A 21,468-nucleotide genomic window follows, 5' to 3' on the forward strand; every position below is an offset into this window, starting at 1 on the left:
AAAAAAAAAGACAGTGTTGAAAATAAATGATTTGCTATTTGCGTAACATTTTCGGAGTTTTTCTCTTTCTTGTTATGGTCACGCACTCACCAGCCGCCCATCCTCTCTGTCCTGCACAAATGAAAGCACTAAAGAGTCCCCTAATGATGTAAAGACATGGTTAACGTGTGTGTGTGTGTGTGTGTGTGTGTGTGTGTGTGTGTGTGTGTGTGTGGGAGGGAGAGAGGATGGGGGTTAGCAGTAGGATAAATGTGTCTGTGGCTTGAGGTTTACAAGTGGGCCATTATTAGTCCACTTCTGGGCCATGAGGCCCAGTAGACAGCGTTACTGTACAGACTAATGGACTGATGTAATTCCTCTGTTTGGTCCAGACAATCCAATATGAATCAAAAATTCTCTGTTTATTTCTCTGGTTTGCTCCCACATTTCCCCCTATTGATATAATTCTCTGTCTTTCTTGCTCTCTCTGTCACACACATAAGATAAGATAAGACAAGATAAGATAAGATAAACCTTTATTTGTCCCACATTGGGGAAATTTGCAAATTTGCAGCAGCAAACAACAAGAACAACAGTGCAAAGAAAACGTAAACAGCAGGTGCCTATATAAGTAGAATCCTCTCATCCTCTATGAACTGTGACCAGGGCTCTAATAGCCAAAGAGCCTCTTAATGGCTCTGACAGCGATTTAAAAGGGAAGATAGCTGTGAAGGGAGGCCACAGAGGAACTGACAGCAGTTAGTGACGAAGTTTGATGTACTAATTTAATTAGATAAATCAATATATAATGCATGTAATGGAAATGACAGAATATGATACACAGTGCCTTAAAGTACTAAAGTACTCTATCTCTATGAATAATGCTTCTGGTCACTCTCTGGAGGAAAGCTGCAGCGCATCAGTGGACAGGGTGAACAAATAGTTTCCTGACTGCTGTAACAACATTTGAAGGCCAACGAGACTGAATGTGTCCATGCACACAATATTGCAGATTGTGAAATATGAAAAAGCAGTTAATGTCACTTCTTCAGATGGTCTAGATTTAGAGGAATTGGTCCATGTGACTGGTATAATGAGATAACTGGAGGATGTTCAGTTTGTTATTTTGAATTTCATGTAGAGGAGACAATATGTGGGTGTTAATTAACATATATTCTCCAGCACTGTGGTGGAGGACGATTCCACTCTCATGTCAGTACGATAAATCTACTGAACCACTAGCAACAGGCAGTTAGCTTAGCTTAGCACAAAGACAGGATATGGGAGGAAACAGCTAGCCTGACTCTGTCCAAAGACAACAAAATTCACATACCAGCATATCTAAGATTCACTGATTAACATATCAAAAAGCAAAGTATAAATGTGGCACTGTGAAGTTTTATGTTCCTTTAATGTTCGTCTTGGCCTTGTAGCTCCAATGTCTCACATGCTGTTAAACATCACCGTAGCTCAAGGCCAAGTCTGTAAAAACAAAAGACAGAGGCTGATGTGAGCCCTGGTGCTTCCCTCTACTAAGCATGTGGTTTCAAAATAGAAATTCAACATTTCAGAGTGCAACCATTGAAGTGAGCTGCCGCCACTTCAGCTCAAACTCTCTCCAATCTCTTTCCCCCTCTGGGGTTAATTTCCACGATGGACGAACAGGGAGCCATTACCAAGAGACAGAGTGAGTCAGTGACAGCAGACAGCAGAACAAAGATTAGTCTGCTGCTGCCCAGGATGAGATGAGAGGAAGAGGACAATATCTGCAAATGAAAGATAAAGCTGGTAAAGTTGGTGATAGCATATGTGCTTAACTTAACACTTATGCAGCTGATCCAACGCTGAAACAAACAGTTTCAGTAGTCTGTGTGGGATGAGAAGGTTGGACTTGCTGCCAGTTTATACCTCTGGTGCAGCTGGAAAAGTTTTTTGTAGTTTCACTATCTGTGCTTCCTCCCAGTATTCCTCCTCTTCAGAGCCAGTATCCAGGCAGGGAGAGCATGCCGGCGTGCTGGTGCCACCTCCTGTACCGCTGCCTGCTGCACCTCACACTCCTCCTCTATCACAGAGTCCTCCTCTGCTCCTGAGTCCTCCTCTGAGTCTGTAGCATCCACATCCGGCTCTGGAGGCACTATGGTCACCATCTCCTCTGAAAAACGAACCCGCCGGTTGTCCTCAACTCGCCTCTGATTCAATGGAATAAAAAAAGGAAAGACGTAGTTAATGAAAGTCATATTTACTTTTATCATTTTAAAGTTTTATATTTCGTCTATCAATGTTACATTGATCACTCATTATTGAACCTATTTTACTGTTACTTCTGAACAATTTACAAATAGTTCATGGAAAGAACTATGAAATTTGACACTAATTATGAGAAAATTTGAGAATTTAGTTTTAAACATTTTCAATCAGTTAGTTACATTTAATTGCAAGTGTAATCTAGACAGTCAAAGTAGTCCATACAGTAAATGTAACATTTATGAAGTTTCTAATCATGAAAAACATTGAATAATGAATATTTAGATTAGCATTTAGCATCTCTAAAGTCAAATCAAGAACATTTTCCTCACAATTTATACCAAATTACCTCATTCCTTTCAAGAAATGTATTAGAAACAAACAATTCCATATATAAATACATGTTATTTAGCAGACAAAGATATCAACTTTATTTAAATAATCTAATAAACAGTCACAGACCGCTTCAACCTCATCAAGTATGTAATCGACCCAATTCCATTCTACAGTACTTGTTAACTGCATTGCATTGTGGGAGAATAGTGTCAGCAGCAAGCTCATAAATCAGTTTGACTATGCAAGTGTCCGTCTTGTAACTTTCCAAGTGTGAACACACACATAGTCAGACCTGTTTGGAATTAGCCTGTAATGTGGATTTGGGACGTGGACATATTGTGTAGGTACATTTTACGCCACAAGGAGGCAGCGTGATGCACACTTCCGTTTCTTAACTTACCCTTTTTGTGACTATCTCCATCGAGGACTCTGAGTCCTGGGATATGGAGTGTTTGAGAACACCCTTGGGTGCAGGAGCAAAGGGAGAAGAAGAAGACGGAGAGATGGGTGGAGGAGAAGAGTTTAGGATGTATAAAGGCATGATGCTGTCATGCTGTGACTCTCCTGCCTCCTGTATCACATGGCCTCTTGTTTGGCTCGGTGAAGATACGGACCCCTCTGTGACACGAGAGACAAGAGAGATTTTAAAGAACATCATTTCACTCAGAAATGTCCGTTACAACATCTGGCAACTTTAATGTCTGAAATATGTGATTAATCTGACCATCACTTGTTTTCTCTGTTTGAGGCCTCTCCTCTGTCCTCTCAGCTGACTGATGTTGCCTCTTTCTATTGAGGTGGACTCTGCTCTTCAGCATTGAGTTATCTGCAGACTATAATCACAAACAAAGAACAGTGTGACCAACTCACAAGTGGAAGTAATTTTTAAGAAAATGTGCTTTTCAGTAAATTGCTGTTGGGTTATGCATCATAATTGATAGCTAACCTGTACAAATGAGGGCGGTCTACGGTGCTGTCCACTCTCTCCTGCCTGCCTGTGTGATTGGGTATGTCCATGCTCCATTGGTTCTGACTGATCTGCCTCTCTGTGAACACACTGCTGTTGCATGCTGACAGGCTGGAAAGCATCAGGCGATATTTGTGTCATACTGATATCTGAAACTGGTGATGCCTCGGTGCCCCTGATGCTCCACTGGTGGTTCCTTCCTCCTTCTCTGTTCAACATCGGAGGTGACTGACTGATGTTGTGAGGATTTGGTGGGAGATTGGTCTGGCTCAGCGGCTCTACTGGTGGTGTCTGATTGGCTGAGGTGGCTGATAGGTTGGGGTTCAGGAACATGGCCCACTCTTGACCCGTGACAATCTCATCCAGTAAGCTAAACGAGCCCAGGCCAAACTCAAAGTCACTGGTAGACCTGCAACAGGAGGAAAAGGTTCTGTAAACTCAGAGCAGGTCGACACTGCGGCACCAAATTCAGGAGCTCACTTATTTGTATCATGCAAAATCACCAATTTGTCAGCGGTTTAACTAACTAACTAAGTATTGTCTGTGTAGTCAAAGCTTGATTTTTATCTTATTCTTCTGTCCTAAAAACTATAGAACAGTGAGACACACCATTGCACAGGGTTACATATGTTCCTTTATTATGATGAACATGGGCCCTGTAGTTTATTGTGACTCAATGACACCTATATCCTGATGCCCTAAATACTCAGCAGAGCAGTAGTTTTGTCTGATATCCTGTCATAGACACCACCCACCATGTTCCAAATGTTACACATTAGAGCATCTCTGATGATATTATACAACACTGACGAGGGCCATTCTGCTTGTATATTAAGTACTTTTACCTTTGATACTTTAAATACATTTTGCTGATAGTTGAAGTACTTGTAATACAGTATTTTTACATTGTGATATTATTACTTTTACTTATGGAGGGCATCTAAACACTTCTTTGTCCGCCAATGTCTCAGTGAAGATGTTTCATTTTAAGGCATGTTATGAAAGTCTCATAAGACTTATAACTATGTGAAAGTGTGACAAAAGATGGCTGATGACAGACGCTGTGAGTGACATAGGGTGTGTTTGCTACATCAGACTAAAGAAGCACATAACAATTATCAGCCCAAACTAATATCACAGTTGTGTTTGGAAAGGTCTCAGAAATACTTCACATATCTTACTGGTGTTGGTTTAGGGTTGAAATAAAAGCCTAAATGTGTTGTGCTGACTTCGGTGGTGGTTTGGGTGAATTTTAACATTTCTTGGGCATTTTGACGGTTGAATACCTCATGTATTCTTCACTAGTGCCGTCTTCTATGTGTGAAGGAGGGGTTTTACAAGGCCCGCTACTGCATAGTGAGGTGAGGGTCCTTTCTTCCTCTTTCTTAGATGTTTTGGTGAGAGTTTCTGCTGGCCGCTGATTTTGATGTGACATCTGTGAAGGAAACAAGTTGCAGTTTCACCTAAAGATGTTTATTTCTTAATTTTAACAATAGAAAATGTGTGATCAAAAAGTACTACTCACCTCAGTTCCCTTCTGGTCTACTCCCCCTCCTTCTTCTCTTCCCTTTCTGCCAAAACTCCCCGACCTGTCCTTCCATCTCTCCTTGATTTTCTGAGTCCATCTTCTTGTTTTATTCTCAGAGGGCCGCTGTTTCCTCCTAGAGAGAGAGTTTGTTGTCTTTTGGTCGGTCTGGATGATTTGAATGTCTTTACTTTGTTCCAAAGCTCCATATCCTCCATTTCCCATTTGCAACACTTGACTTGAGACACTTGAGACCGTCTCAACATTTACATCTGTGGGCTTCAAGGACCACGTGTAGACTTTGGGTCTAAAACCTTGTTTCTGGTACTGGTTATGATTCTGTCCCATGCTTGTCACAGCATCTGTATTAGTAGAGATGTGTCCTGTCATTGCAGAGCTGCCAAAACTCAACATCTCCCCATCAGTCCCCTCAAAGGAAGTGATATCTGCATCCTTAAGTGATTTAGCAGGAAACAGCTGCCCTGTTCCTGTTGGGGTGATCCCAGGCTGTGAGGCCTGTCCCAAAACCCTGTTCTCACCCGTGTCACCATCAATGTTGTCTTTCTGGGTGGGGAAGGAAGTGAGACTGTCCCTGCCCACTTTCCCACCTTTGAGGCCAAAGTTACTGTCCGCAGCAGAGATGCCAAACTCTTTTGAGGGGACACCATTAGCACCAAACTCAAAGCCATTTACATGACTGTTGTTTGGTTTCTGGAGATTGGAGATCTCAGCTGTGATGGGCACAGGTGTGTGTAGGTATGCATGGCCCTCTCTTCCCGGCTGGAGCTTCAGTCTCTGCAGCATGGACTGCAGCAAAGCCTGAGTGTCTGGTGGATTATGTGGCTGAGACATCTAGAAACAGAGCTGTTCAAATCCAGAAGCCACAGAGAAGCATGTCAATAATGAATGCATGTACAACACCAAATTATAGTCCACTAAACAGGCTTATGTAATGTGTTGCTTTAAGAAGAGATTGAAGTCCATGACAGAGGAAATTAGCTCAGTGTGAATCTTGTCACCGCTTTGTCCAATTCTTCTTGTTAAGACTCCTGTGATGGTTGTTTCCGTCTTTTTTCATGTTCAAATCATTTCCCTTTATCCTCATAACAGTTTCTCACCGTCTTAAGGTTTAACTTCTCCACCTAGGATAGAAATTCTTCTTTTTTTCTTTAGGCTTCCTCTTCTCGTGGATGTTCCGCTGTCATACTGCCTCCACTCCTCCATAATCCTCAAAACTTCCAGCAGCAGTCTGTCTCACTTTTTGTGTTGTTTTGGCACCAAGCTGAGCCAAACACAAACAAAAATCTTGGTTTTGTCATCTCGTCTTTCACCAGATGTCCATGGTTTCAGTAGACACAAGTTGTTTTACTCACACCTCTTCAGCAGCAGTCATTTATATCACTGGTGAAGGGAGGAGAGACGGTGCACGACAGCGTTCCTCAAATCTTACACACTGAAGCAAACCAACGAGAAAGACCAGTGAGGTGAGATAATTGTGCATTGACAGTGACTCTCCCTCTCTCCCTCTCTCTGTGGCTGCCCATCTTTATATTTGCCCTCCCTTCCTTCCTATTTCTCTCCCTGGCTCCTTCACTCACACATGTACACACACACCCTCTTTCTTCCCACCATGACCCTTGAATGGTAATTACAGGGCATTTTTTGTGAGCAGCTGCTATTCATAGGCTATGTCTTCAGAATGAAAGAAATATACAAATACCAGCCATGACCTTTGGAATAAGCCATTTTATAGGAACTCTATGAACTCTATTGTCTTTCTTTTTGAAATAAAAATACATAGACAGGTCTTTACTGCTCACGTAGGACTAAAATATGATTTAGTACAGTTGTAGTTTTTGTACAGAGCTTTTTAAAACTAGTAGAAGTACTACCAGTATTTTTTGCTGGTATTTGTTATATTAATATTTGTTAATGTTACATGCCACAAATAGAGTTATAGTATAGCCTACTAACAGTACAAAATCTGAAAATGTACATATGCAAATCAAGTTGAAGTACCTCAGAATTATAGTTGGCCTACATCATTTGTGCAGCTTAGTTACTTTCCAACATTGACATAAAGTGCTTCAATATAGACATTGATACAATAATAACCAGCATTAATTTAAATGAATAACCATTTCATACAATAATCAACAATAATTCGATATCGTTGCCCTCCAAAATACTCCTATATCAAACATGTATATCATGGTCATGTGTTAAAGAAGAAGCTGACCATAAATACCATACTACATTTTATCGTCAAAGACAAGGCTGTAAAAATGCCACTGTAGAAGCCCAGTGCGCATGCGTTTGTGCTTCCGGCTGTCTGATTGGTCAACAATGCGGAAGCGGGTAATGGCGCTGTAAACAACGTATAGATCAGTGTATGTTTGACACTCAATGTTAAGTCGAACCGCTGAAGAAAATAAAACGTAAAAGTAAAGCTTAAACCAAACGGAACATGTTTTCGGTACAAGGAGGATTTATGCTGGGCGTGCAAACTATTAAGACTCGTCAACGTCATTTCTTGGTGGAGTTTAACTGCTAGTCTCTGCTAACTTTGAGCGGAGTTTGCTAAGTTAACGGAAAGGTGTTTGATATCTAGCTTAACTAGCGTTAGTCTGTAGACATGGACTGCGTCGTGACGGGAGGAAACGTGAAAGGTAGCGAACATTTCCTGCTTTTTCAGCCCCACATTTAACTACATCATCAATATATATGACCATAGTTATGTGGTAACATTAAATGTGTGTGTGTGTGTGTGTGTGTGTGTGTGTGTGTGTTTGTGTGTGTGTGTGTGTGTTTGTGTGTGTGTGTGTGTTTGTGTGTGTGTTTGTGTTTGTGTGTGTGTGTGTTTGTGTGTGTGTTTGTGTGTGTGTGTGTGTGTGTGTGTGTATGTATACCGTCCAGTGCTGGCCAAAGCCATCCATTCTCTGTCCAGGATCGGTGATGAGCTGTATGTGGAGCCTCAGGAAGATGGGGTGAGCCGCTCTGATACTGTCATATATCCTCCTGCCATGCTTATAGCCTTGTTGCTTCCTGTTGGTGCACTCTTTGCGTCAATGAATGGTACTGATTAGGGTTTTTTTTCTCTTGTAGCTGGCCCTGCGGTCTGTGAACTCCTCTCGGTCTGCCTATGCCTGCTTCCTGTTCGCACCACTCTTCTTCAGCAGGTGCAGACTGTGTGCTTTTTTATAAACGGCACTATTATGAGTGTGTGTGTGTGGCCGACAGTGGCTCACAGAACATCTCAGCCTTAGTGTGTCATTTCTTGTAGCTGTAAACCAACTTCTCTACCAATTTCTTGTACAGGTACACCATCCCCAGAGGGCACGCCTTCCGCTGCAAGATGGCAATAAAGGTGTGCTGAGAGAAGTATCCACTGAGCCCTTATAGATTAGCTCAAGTACTTGTTCATCAAAATCATCTGTCATCTTCCAAATGTGTTAATTTGAACTGATTTTATACTGGATGCTATTACAACCACTTATCCATTACTGTTAGTAACCGTTTACACTTGTTGCACACTTCCATGTACCCCCTTGGCAACTGCAGAGGTTGGGTATCACTGCTCTAATGCTTCATACAATTTATATGTCATATTCAATACATTTAGATGGACTGTAATCATCTATGTCATTGGCACTAACCTTATTTTGCTTGGTGCACACTCCCAAAGCCGTATCAGATGAGCTCAACATCTAAAGATGCAAGTGGAAGCTCATCATTTTAGAGAGTAAAGTGCATACCTGGCTAAAATATCCCTAAATGTGACAACAACATTTTTGTTTGGCAGCTACAATGTGGAGTGTTGGATTAATTTAGATAGTATATTTATTTTTCCCCTTTCTTATGTTCCTGTATGTGTGAGTCAGAGCGTGCAGGCTGTATTCAGATCTCTAGCATCTCTGGAGAAGACGGTGGAAAAGTGTCACATTGAGCTTGACGAGCAAAAGAACCGCCTCACCTTCACCCTGCACTGCAAACATGGTATTCACAGTGTTTTACATGGATGATTTCAAAAGGATTACATATTATTTACACCGAGACATTCTATTTGTTGTAGCACATCAGACACTGATCACACTGTATATAACACGCCGTATGTGTTGGTGTTTTATCCGCAGGCCTCCTGAAGACACATAACCTGTCTTTCCAGGACAGTGAAAGCTTACAGGCAGTGTTTGATAAGGATAGCTCTGCCAATGTGTTCAGATCCAATCCCAGGTCTGTAAAGTGTATCCTTTGTTATATGATAGTAGCAGTCTTTCTTTCTCTTTCTACCCCATCTGTAATGTTTATATCCTTTTTCCTTGTAATTGGTGTTTAAAAATGTCATTTTTTTCCGTTAATAGAGATATTTTTAGACAGCAGCTGGTTGATTAAATTAATTAATCTAATTTTCAAATAAAGGGAAATTATGTAGCTGTTGTCAGAGCGGAACCTGCACTGAGGTCAATGTCAACTCCTCACATTAGTAAACTGTTACACTGGTCCAACACCACAAATATTCTGTCCTTTCTCTCTCACAGCTCACTTTTTGTCCTCTCTTGCTGTCAGGCTGCTGGTAGACACAGTCGTGCACTTCCCTCCGTCTCTGGAAGAAGTGACTGTGTCAGTGAGTGATGAACGGATGTGGTTCAGGAACCATGTGGAGGAAGAAGCAGGTGACTTGGTTGTTTTTTTGCACAGCAATTGCAAACTTACTTACTTACTGAAATTCGTAAAACTTGTGAACTGTGTTTAATCACAACTCAGCTCAACTCAGTTTCTTTATAGAAATCTCACTAATCTTGCATTGAATAAGTACTTAAGTTTGACAGAACTTACTAAAAATAAAGGTCACTTTAGTGACAAATTTGCAGAAATTTCAAATACTGTTTTCATTCAATACAGCAGTAAACCAGTTTTTATTTCCCATAATAAAAGAATAAATAAACATAGGTCGAGTGTATTCAATTATATTTACTAATCCCTCAGCCCTAATGTGTCATTAAGGGTTTAATGGATCTTTGTATAATCAAGATTATGTTGTTGTTAACGTCATGGAGAAATATTGCTAAAAAGGGAAGGGAAATGGATATGAACCCAGTGGTGCTGTGTGTGGAAGATGGTCAGATCAACAGAACTGCACTGTGTGGTCTCAGCTGTCATTAGCCAATAGAGGTAGTTTTTCTAACTCTGTAAGTTACCAGTAATATCATATACCATAAGAATATAAAGTTAAGTCCAAAACAGAAGTAAGTTTTTGGTTTTGAAACTTGTCTCTGTTTTTTTCCTCTATTCACTCTTATTTTTCCTCCTGTTTCTCTCGTTGCCTGTTTCCCTCTCAGACCAGTCCAAGGCCATGCTGACTGAGCTCTGTTTGGCTTCGGACGAGTTTGACCATTTTTCTGTCCAAACTCACAACAGCGTCACCTTTTGTCTGAAAGAGTTACGGGTAAGACTGAGGACAAAGAAAGGGAAGACAGAGCAAAAGAATAGGAGGATTAGTGAAGAGGGAGAAACTGACCAGAGATGGGCAATAAATAAATATTTATTCATTCTTGCATTTACTAATTGAGTTTTTGTCATCTCTCCTCCAGGGTTTGTTAGTGTTTGCAGAGTCTACTGGTCTTCCTATTACTATGTGCTTAGATGAACCTGGCAGGTAAGCATACTAACAAACCGATGCTAGTTGATCACTTGTGCTACAAGTGTCCTGACATTTACATTTTCTGTGTGTGTGCGTCTGCGTGCCAGCCCTGTAGTGCTTTCAGTAACAGACAGTGTCCTGGAGGGGAACTTTGTGCTGGCTACGCTTTCTGATGACCCCAACCGCCGTAAAAACAACACTAGACGGTAACACACAAACAACACTGAATGCACAAAATTATGAGGGGAAAACAGTGTTATACGCTGGAATTTCACTCTCAGTCAGTAGTCAGACAGTCTAATAAAAATCAGGCAGAACAAAGTGAAAATATAACCGTTTTGCCATTCATACAAAAGGTTTCTTCAGTTCAAAGGACACACAGGAAATCCTCAGCATCGACTTTGCAGAGGTCCACATGGAGAACAAGAACATAACTGAAGACAACTGATTATGAGCACATCTTTCTTTTGGGCTCCTCTGACTGGAGAGTCAGCCGACTACAGGCTGCAGGTGTTCTAGCCAGCACATCTGTCCAGCTGTAGCAGAATTGGTCTGTGACACAGTCTAATTTAAATTTGATGAAATCCTAATCTCTAAAGTACACTTAATAAATGCTTGATGCTTGTTTGATGCTTTAGACATGCAAAAAACTAAATTGTCAACATTTCTGTAATGTTCAGCTTTCATGAATGCAGCAGGGTGGATAATAGATATGGACAGGAGTGGATGTTGACGTCTTCCCTCCTTGAGTGGTGCCCTGTCAGATCTTGACTGGGATGGGTTGTTATTTTCAATTTGGATTTCTTAAGTTTCGCATTTTGGAGCCTCTTTGGGAAAAGTGGCGCTGATTTTTGCCTTCATCCACCTGTTGGTGTGGCTTCTCCGCTGGATAAATGCTGAAGATTTCCTGCCTAATATGAGAATATCAATACAGTAACACGTTTAGAAGGTATACTCTATTTAGACATAACTGGCAGCTGGTATGTTTGCATTTTTAATGAACATGTTGCTGGACCAAGAGAGGCATTTTGTTACATTACAAATGTCATATTTCTCTTCACTCCTCAGAGGACACACACCGCCACCGCCTCCTCCTGATGACTTCATGAATGACGACATGGACTCCTATCTCATCGCCATGGATACCAGTATTGCACCATGTCCCTCAGCTACAGGTCCACCCACACCCCCATTAGCTAACTCCACGTGTTCAAAACAGCCTGCTGCAGCCAATCACAGGACAAGGCTACACAGCGAGGAGGAGGGAGACGAAGATGAAACTGCTGACTTAGACAGACCACCTAATAAGAAGGTATGGTTTAGCAGGAAGCCACCCCACCTCTGAGCTGGGTTCTGTCTGAGGTTTCTTCCTGTTAAAGAGGAGTTTTTTCTCGTCATTGTCGCCACTTGCTTGTTCATGTGGGGATTCTTGAATCAGTGGGTCTCTCTTAATTAAAGACTTTGGTCTTGACTTGCTCTGTATGAGTATGTATTAGTGTATTGAGATAACATTTAAGTTGCTCCATAAATAAAGATTGATCAATTAATAGTTTTCAAGGTAAATTAATTAATGGCAGATTCATTGTAGAATAATATATAACAGAGGGGGATGAGGCAAAAGGGAGAGAGATCTATGATTAGAGTGGATGACTGCGATATTCAACAACACTACACACAAGGAGTCTCTGTGTGTGTGTGTGTGTGTGTGTGTGTGTGTGTGTGTGTGTGTGTGTGTGTGCGTGTATAGCTGTTGAATCATCCCTCTTTCTCCCTCCCTGTTTTCCCATCAACAATAAATTCCAGCTGTTGTAGCACTTCAGCTCTTATGTGTCTCCTAACTGCTGTAATTAGACAAACCCCTGTGAAGAACACAAGCGGCAAGTCGATGGGTTTTTACGTCAGACCTCAAAAACGTGTCTTGCGCTGGTAAATCCTACCAAGATCAGACTTTAGGTATCAATTGGTTGGATATAACTAGCAGAAATTCAATGTGATTTACTAGTGAAATAAAACATAATTAAATAATCTTCTTGTGTTTTTCCTCTCACAGTTCTGTTCACTGTTCTTTGGATCGGTGCTTCCTCCGTCATCTCAGATGAGCACTCAGCCACTGACAAATCAGGAAGTGTTGGCCAGTGACAGTGAGGATGACTCACAGTGAAGCAGACTGATGGTGGACTGAGGGATGACAGGAGAGAGATGAACTGACCTGAAAGTGTGTGTGTGTTATATTACATTTACACACATGCCACCTGCAGCACTAAAAAGAATGAACACCCTGAACCCTTATTTTGCATCTTTACTGGCCTGTACGAGTGTTGTACGGGGATTTTTTTTTTTTTTTACATGGGCGAAAATACGGCTACTGCTTGTGCATTCCAAGTTTTTATTGAACTATAATGTTATCGGTGGACTTTAAAAATATGGGATTATGTGAAAGTGGACACTGAAGCACTTCTGTTTATTTTCATTCAGAATCTGTTCGGTTTGTGATCAGGGTGCAACAAAAAAGCTCCTCTAAATAAAAGAAACATAGTTTTCAAAGTATGCAAACATTATTTATTATCTATTTACATTTCAAAAGGTTCAAGTATGACAAAGATTTAGGAGGGATCTCTGTACATCACCCAACACAGAGCCCAAACAAGCGCCTTAATAGGAATGACCGTGAGATGGGATCTGGAGTGATGAGGTCTGAAGAACTCAGTAAAACACCTCCTCCTCCCCTCAGATCCAGTAACAAAGTTTTTTTCTGTCAAAAGTAAGATTCAGCATAAGACATAGAATGTCTATGCATCTGTGATCCAGTTTTTACAGGTAGAGGATCATCACCACTCCCTTTTTCTCTTTGCACCTGGAAACTTTTCCCCCTCGTCTGCGGTTTCCTCCTCTCTCGCTGCTTCTCCTTCTCCAGCTCCTTCTCTCTCTTTTTTATTGACCTCTCCTCCTCTTTGTCCCTCCTCTCTCGCTCCCTCCGCCTCCTCCTCCTTTCCCTGGAGCTCAGTTTCTCCTCCCCCTCCTCCTCAACTGGTTTCCCGGTCCCTGTTCCATCACTGAAGTCCTGAATCAAGATTTTGGGGACTTGCATTGTGGGCGTCCCCTTTGCCTTGGTCTTCTTGGGCTGCTCTCCTCTAAGTCTGCGGAAGAGACCCAAGCGTTTAGGGGGGTCAGACGGTGGCGACTGCTGCTTCTGCTTCTGCTGTGCAGTTGCCCTCTCTTCTGCAGACAGTGACGAGGAGATTTCTGAAGACGGAGTCACATCAGGAGGAGTTTGGGTTGGGATTACAGCCCCGGGACTCGACTGTGATTCCCTGTGATTATCCTTTGGTTGATTAGGGGTTAATTGTGATTGAATAGTTTTTTGAGGCATGATGAAGAGATCTTCAGAGAGCTTACGCCCTAACCTGGACCCACGGGAGGTGGATGACTTACGGACGCAGAAATCCACAGAGGACCGACTGCTGCGGTGACCACAGCCTTGTGTTGGGCTGCTGTTATTCAGCTCAGCCTGATCTTCTGTAAGGTGAGAATCTTTGTCTTGTGGATCACTGACAGTATTTGAGTCTGTTGGTTCTGTAGAAATGAAGACGTCGTCCTCTCCTACACTACCTTTTTTAACATTTTCTGTGCTTTCCTCCTCCTCCACAGCACCCATAGTGACCTGGATCTTTGGTTGTTCGGGTGCAGGTTCCTCAGAGGTACACATTTCAACTGAACTCTTCCCATCAGGCTCTGCGGTGAGAAGCACTGCCTCTCCCTGCATTGAAGTCACCTTGTCCTGTGGTGTTGCACTGGTGTTTGTAGTCTCCTCATTCGCCTGAGGTGTTTCTTCCGCTTGTGTTTGATCATTGTCAGCCTGTGCCTCTGACTGTGCAGTCATAACGATTTCTTCTTTTTCCCATGTAGGTTCAGATGCTGCCGCGTCACACTCTGTCTCTGAGCGTAGAGCAAATGCTTCACATGACTCTGTCACTGTGTCGTTTGCAACTGGTATTTCTGCTTCAGTCTCTGCATCAGCTGCTAAGTCAGTGGCTTCTTTTGGTTGGATGCATTCAGGTGAACACAGTATTAATATTTCTGCTTCTGAGTCTATGTGTTGTTCTGGATCTATTTGTTCTATTTCAGCCTCCAAATCATCCTGTGTGGTGACATTTTCATCTCCCTTTTCTTGAGTCCGTGCCAGTACATCAGTTTCTGTCTCTGTTAGGGTGTGGGACTTTTCCTTCACGTCTGTCTCTCCTAATGACTCAGTGCTGTGGTATTCAAATGCATCTCCTTGTGAGCTTTTATCTGTCTCTGCGATCACTTGTTGCTGCCGTGTCTCCGTCTCCATTGTAGGATCTTTGACAGTTGGAGCCTTGACTTTACTGTCTGTCTCCGAGCCTGAACTCTCAGCTGTTGTTTCTGAGACTTCTGTGACCGTTTCCGCCTGCGTCTGTTGCACATTTTCAGTTTCTGTGCTCTCCAGTTTCATATCGGCCTGATTCACCAGCTCCTCACTTGGCTCTACACTTCCTTTCATCTCCCCCTGTGTGTTTGTATCTGCATCTGGATCTTTCCTTGTCTCAGTCTGATTTTCCTCCACAGCAGGCGTATGCTCACTTTCTTGTACTTCTGTCACTTCATTAATGTCCTCAGTTTCCTGGTCTTTGCTTATGTCACTCTGCTGTTCCTGGACCTGTGGCCAGGTGCAGGAGTCCAGCTCCTCTCCATGGTTGTCATGAGAGGTCTGCTCTGTGGGCTGCAAAATATTTTCAACAGCCTGATCTTTGGCAGGATCTGTGCTTGGTTCTCTCTCCATATTTGTTTCTTCGGTCTGCTCTGAAAGGATTGTGCTTTCTTCTGTCTCATTTAGTTGGCTGTCCTCCTTTTCAGTGGTCCTTGTTACCTCTTTCACTATGACTCTTTCTTCTGCCTGCTCTGTTGGTATGTTTTTAACCTTTTCTATCTCTTTAGGTTCTTCTAAAAGCTCCTTCGGTTTTGTTTGTGCTGTTAGTTTCGGCTCACTCTGCTTCACATGTTCCTCTGATACTACATCCTCCTCCTCCTGAACACCCTGCACCTTCTTAAAATTTAAGTCGTTCCAGCTCCTCCAGTCCTCCTTTGCGCCCATTGAGAGGTGCCTTACAACTTTGCTGCCGCCTCCCCAATCGCCTGTGTCTGCTTTTCCCCCTTTCCTCCACCTCTTGTGAAGGAGGGAGGGAGACAGCGAGAGAGTGGAGGCTGAACGAGCAAGAGGGACAGACAGGTTCCCTTTCTCTCTCTCCCTCCTTTCTCGTTCTTCCTCGTTCTGTCGAGCCCTCGCCCACGCCATCCGGTATCCCAGGCAGCGACCTCTGGGGTCAAAGGTGGATGAGGGTCTGTCTTTCCTCCACTTTTGTTGCTCCTTCTCCGTATGCTTCTCCAGATCTTTGGCTGACAGTGACACTGAGCACACCTAACAGAGGACGAAAAATGAAAAGAAAGTTAATGTTTGAGCGTTGTTTAAATTCCAGCCACAGTTTTCTGAACTTGCATGCCAACAGATCCATCTCCACGAAAACCCTTTTCTGCTGATGACTGTGTGCTTCAGGTTAAAGCTCCAGTGTTTTTCTCGTGCAAGTGCTCATGTTCAAGAAGAAGTTTCATTCATTTTCTTAGTAACATTAGTAAGAAAAGTAGTTAACTAGTAAACCAGATTTTTCAATGTGGCTTTTGTCCTGTTTCAGTCTTACCTCTGCTATGAAAGTGTCGTCCTCCTCTTGGACGTGCTCCCTGACGCCCCTCAGCCTCTCCAGAGTCTCCATCTGACCCTGACACTGCTTCCTCTGCTCGGCCCGGCCTAGCACCCGACGCACCAGCACCACCGCCACCTGGAGCAGCACCCGGACCCCTGCACAGAAGTGAGGAGGGATACAAATTACATCAGAGGGAGCAATGGGTGCCACGTCAATCACATTATACTACTGTAAATTACTTCTGAGCAAAGCATTATTTACAAATCGCCCTGTGTTTTGGTTCTTTTTATACTGAAATATGAAGTACAACATAATGTAGTACCATAGCAGAAAAAGAGGTCCCAGACGCGGAGCAGTGTGTTGAAGGGAAGGTGACGTGTGAAGAGGCACATCAGCCAGTCAGTGGCGAACATGAGTGGCTCCACCCCGTGGTGCTGCAGGTGTTTGTGTGCAGCTGGACACGTCCTTTTCAAGACCCAGCTCAGCATGGCCGCATCAAACAGGACGCCCTCCTACGGCAGTATTGTTAGAAAATCAGGATTTAGAAAAGAAGGGATGACTGAGATCCACACTATGTGCAATATTTGTGTAAGTAGGTGATTCATCGCTGCCTTAATGCACGTCTTGGTGTAATTCATATCATAAATGAACAAAAATCATTATTCAAATTCAATTTAATGGCCTACATGTAAGTAATCTGTGTATGGAAGGGGAAAGGGGTAAGAATAAGAGCATTGTCAAGTACATTACTCTGTGTGTGTGTGTGTGTGTGTGTGTGTGTGTGTGTGTGTGTGTGTGTGTGTGTGTGTGTGTGTGTGTGTGTGTGTGTGTGTGTGTGTGTGTGTGTGTGTGTGTGTGTGTGTGTGTGTGTGTGTGTGTGTGTGTGTGTGTGTGTGTGTGTGTGTGTGTGTGCAAGTCAGCAAGTCCTCACCAGCAGAGGGCTGTAGTATCCAGGCAGGAACTGCTCACTGATCTGCACCAGACACCAGAAAGCCTCCTGCCACATGAAATGACAATAAGTTAACATCAGATGTCACAATAACTCATTCACATTTTTTGAAGAATTAAATGTTTTGTCTGTTACTCCCCCCCCCCCCCCCCCCCCCCCCCCCCCCCCCCTCCAAAATGATGCAGTGGGGTTTTGTTCTCCACTGAAATCAAGAATAATTAAATGTTTAGAAGATGGGTTTGCCTTGTCTGTATTGGATGGAGAGGTAAACTGTGTTATTGATTGCTACCTCAGCAGGCATGTTCATCAGCAGCACTGCAGCCACTGGCCCCTGTGCCTGACAGTAACCCTCCTCTGGTCGGTACTGGGTGTAGGCTTTCAACACCCGGAACAAACCACGCTGCCTACACACAAACAAACAGACACAGTAATCCAACCACAAGTCTAATCCTCATGATTATGTTTGGATAAAGATCACATTTAACTAAAGAGGAAGAAACTGTAGCATTGATCTGTGCTGATCAGCTTGTCAGTAGGAACAAGTAGAAGCAGAAATGTTTCCCACCCGTGTCCATCCTTGGACAGGAACATTTCATGGAAAGGGAACTGTCGGTCCAGGTCTCTCTCGATCACATCGACCCAGCTCTGCAGAGCAGGCTGTGAGTCCAGAGACTAACACAGACACAAGAGGTAGCTCAAGTCAACCATCTACAAACACAGTATTTGCATTTTAAAAACAGAGCTGTTTACATTTTTTTATCTACTGTATCAAGCAGTAAAATAGTTCTTATATTGCACCATGATGAGCTTAATTTAATTATTCTAATGAATCTATTGTTTAGTCTACTGAAAGATTACTATTAAAAGTCAGAAAATATCGATAATTGTTTATCACAAGAACACACAGCCCAAGCAAATGTGCTCAAACAGTCCAAAACCCAAAGGTTTTCCATTTACAGTGATATAAAACGAAGAAGAGCAGCTTAAATGAGGTGTCAGTTCATTTTCTGTCAAGCAACTAATCAGTCGACCATTCTTTTCACCATTAGCTTGTCAGAAGTCAGAAAAGCCCACAGTGATGTCCAAAAAATGTCAGTGCAAAGTCAAAGTAAAGTCAATTTACAGTGGAAAAAATTAATAAAATTGAGAATAGCAGTAAATAATCCAATTTGAGAAGCTGGAATCAGAAAATGTTTTGTTATATTTGCTTGATAAATGACAAACAATGAATGGTTTCTTAATTGAATTTTCTGATCAATTAGTTAATTAATTATTGTAGCGCTGGTTATACTGCATCCTTTGCAATGAGGCTGCTCAGATGCTGAAACAACGTGTTGTTAAAACCCAACCATCTGTGATGGGCGCTGCTCATGTGAAGGCATTTACCACAGTCAGTGTTTAGTTCTCTTGCCTTGTAGAGGTTTTCATTTTGTTTCATCCTGTCACTGGCTCCGCACAGCAGAGGCCAACACTTTGCTCTGAGCGAGGCGGGGATGCCTTTCTGACACTGCACTTTGACCTGAAAGGACATTTGTAACAGAGACACAGGATCAACTCAGAGTGCTCATAAATAAATAACATAATAGCATTTCATTGTCGTCAGCTTGAATGCTGACTGGCCTTTTCCACCACAGACATTTTGTCTTGTCATAGCAGGAAAAGCATCTGTGTTACCGATAACATTAACAGTGAGCCAGTACAACACCAGGACCCCGAAACTGAAGCAGCTAAATGGAAATCAGCCATCATTCATTTTATTAATTACTGTGCTTTTCATACTGCGACATATCAAACCATCCTTCATTCACTTCTGGAGTTTATTTACACTACATTTACATTTACTGACTTCAGGTGTCGAACATGGGACACACCTTACTGGTCTTCTTCAACAAGATGCGATCCCATTGGCTAATGATGTTTATCCATTTGGCTTCCCTCTGCCTGACCAACTCAGGTGGCGGACCCACACACCTGACACAAAACAGCATACGAAACACCTGGTAAGTATTTTAAACGTGAAACAGCAGTTTTCTATGTGTTTTGTTCATTTAGTGTACAGTGTTAAAGCTCTCATAGCATTCATTAAACTGGGGACCTTTAAGTCAGTCTGCAGAGTTGCTGCATGCGCTCTGAAAATCAAGACAGGAAACAGGAAAACCACACGGTAGCAGTTTGAAGTCTCCATGGCAACAGGTCAGGATGTTATCAATGAGGAAAGTGTGACGATGACAGGTAGCAGTTTGTTCAGCTAGTTTAATCTTGAATTTACATCACTTTATCTGGTCCACCGCCATTATTTTTTGGTTCATTGTTTATTAAATGTAATATTGGTAAATTGATCCTGAGGAACATTTGCTAGTTTAAACTGAAATTAATCTTTATTATCACTTGGGCTGAGGACCTCAGACAAGCCAGATGCAGCTTTGTGTCAAAGGTCTCTGTCCAGCCTTAAAGTGAAAGTTACTTTCCACACGACTGAGCAGCAAAACAGACCAGTAGCTTTGTTGATGAGTCTGTAAAAATGCCCCTTCATGAATAAATCTACCGACATGGTTAACTGTAGGTCGTAACTAATAATTATTTTCATTATCCAGTTAATCTGGTGATTATTTTCTAATCAATTAGTTCTTTGGTCTAGAAAATTTCAGAAAATGGAAGCTCACGATAATGTCCTCAAATGGCTTGTTTTCGTCCACAATCCAAAGATATTCAGTTTACTGGCATAAAGGAGTAAAGAAACCATAAAATATTCACATTTAAAAGCTGGAATCACAGAATTTTCTTTTTTTTTTAAAGACTGAAAACGACGAATCCAAAAAAATTGACAATTAATTGAACTATTAATTTACTTCTCTTTGCAGCTTTATTTAACAGCAGGTTTGATGCACTGGTTTATTGACCTTTCATGTGACTGTCTCCGCATTTAAGCTCACTCATTACTCTCTGTGTAAACTAGGCTTTCTTTCATTCTTTAGCAGAAGCATTTTACTCTTGCTGGCTCTGTTCTGTACATTCAAGCGGCAGCTTTCCTATTAAGACCTTAACAGCCTGTCTTTTGACTGTATTTTACTAACTTGAGTAGTGTGCTATTTGTCCAGTTGGCTGAGTGTGTGTGTGTCTTGGATGCAGATGCGGTCTCATAAAACCATAAGTACTGGTCTCAAATATGTTTTCTCTTTAAAAATACCTTGTCCTGCTTTGAAAGAAAATTACTTGACTTGTGCACATTTGAACTTATTAATGGACCTCAAGCTGTGTTTCTTGTACTGATTTTCACATTTCCAGCATTTGTCTGGACAAGGTGAATAGAAACCTTAGGCTTTCTGTAGTCTTATCTACCTTGATATGCGGGTTAGTAATCTCAACAACCAGCTAAGCCTTCACTTGACTTCATACCATGCGGCCATGTGGCCTCTTTAGATATAAACGTCACTTTCAAAAGATAATGAAAACAGAGAACCAGTACACCTGGTTTTAAAACAGCACACAAGCACAAGTGTGAGACTGCTCACCCGGCTGTGGATCCATTGGTCACGATGAAGCCAAAACGGTCTGTCTCCGGCTCCAGACCGACCTCTGACCCTGCATCAGATCCAGAGCTGTCCTCGTCACTGAGGTTCCCCTGGGCTGGACTCGATGGACTCAACATCGTACTGAAAAGTCAAGAGGAGGCTCTCATTATTCAGCTTGTGACTGTATTGTGTAAAGCTGATGTGGCTCTGCATCAGAGACTTGTGACTTTCCAATAACTCCTACATGTAGATGCATCAAATACGTAAAAACCCCATCCAAAAACACTGCTCTGACCAGAGTATGTTTAGGCTGTTATTGGTGATAGTAATGTGTAAAGTACATGTCTAATAGGAACTAGACTTTATAACGCTTTGAAAGGACATACTTCACTATGTGTCTTCAAATCAAGCCGAGAGTATATCATGTGCTTTTTAGCCTTAGTGTAAAATAATTAAATGAACCATAACCACAACAAGAGGACGGTTGTTCTTAAAATATGCATTTAAGCAGAATTACCTTTTAGATTTCCGTCATGTTTGATCACTCGGTTGTAGTAGAGGTGAAGTGTGAGAGCCACCAGTGATGACAGAGGAAGAC

At 42.2% G+C, this 21,468-nt stretch overlaps 3 protein-coding genes across 3 annotated transcripts; 1 reads left to right on the top strand and 2 right to left on the bottom strand.

Annotated features, from left to right (window-relative positions):
- Positions 1-498: 498 nt before the first annotated feature.
- On the bottom strand, positions 499-8,043 carry LOC139206718 (uncharacterized). The gene is made up of 7 exons (XM_070836281.1): positions 7,961-8,043; positions 5,052-6,504; positions 4,813-4,961; positions 3,506-3,935; positions 3,284-3,392; positions 2,960-3,177; positions 499-2,168 (listed from the first exon to the last, which is right to left on the bottom strand). The coding sequence occupies exons 2-7, from the start codon at positions 5,901-5,903 to the stop codon at positions 1,923-1,925; spliced, it is 2,004 nt and encodes a 667-aa protein (XP_070692382.1). The 5' UTR covers positions 5,904-6,504; positions 7,961-8,043; the 3' UTR covers positions 499-1,922.
- rad9a (RAD9 checkpoint clamp component A) lies at positions 7,414-13,236 on the top strand. Its single transcript, XM_070836282.1, has 12 exons — positions 7,414-7,720; positions 7,968-8,038; positions 8,157-8,230; positions 8,370-8,418; positions 8,933-9,047; positions 9,185-9,284; positions 9,618-9,724; positions 10,391-10,497; positions 10,643-10,707; positions 10,800-10,898; positions 11,761-12,004; positions 12,743-13,236. The coding sequence occupies exons 1-12, from the start codon at positions 7,687-7,689 to the stop codon at positions 12,851-12,853; spliced, it is 1,176 nt and encodes a 391-aa protein (XP_070692383.1). The 5' UTR covers positions 7,414-7,686; the 3' UTR covers positions 12,854-13,236.
- On the bottom strand, positions 13,235-21,444 carry tbc1d10c (TBC1 domain family, member 10C). Its single transcript, XM_070836280.1, has 10 exons — positions 21,388-21,444; positions 20,871-21,011; positions 19,230-19,329; positions 18,770-18,877; positions 17,924-18,030; positions 17,648-17,762; positions 17,341-17,406; positions 16,732-16,921; positions 16,407-16,564; positions 13,235-16,129 (listed from the first exon to the last, which is right to left on the bottom strand). Exons 2-10 carry the CDS (start codon positions 21,005-21,007, stop codon positions 13,448-13,450), a joined length of 3,663 nt encoding a protein of 1,220 aa, XP_070692381.1. The 5' UTR covers positions 21,008-21,011; positions 21,388-21,444; the 3' UTR covers positions 13,235-13,447.
- Between the last annotated feature and the right edge of the window lie 24 nt (positions 21,445-21,468).

This window comes from Pempheris klunzingeri, chromosome 9, assembly GCF_042242105.1.
Source record: "Pempheris klunzingeri isolate RE-2024b chromosome 9, fPemKlu1.hap1, whole genome shotgun sequence".
NCBI lineage: Eukaryota > Metazoa > Chordata > Actinopteri > Acropomatiformes > Pempheridae > Pempheris > Pempheris klunzingeri.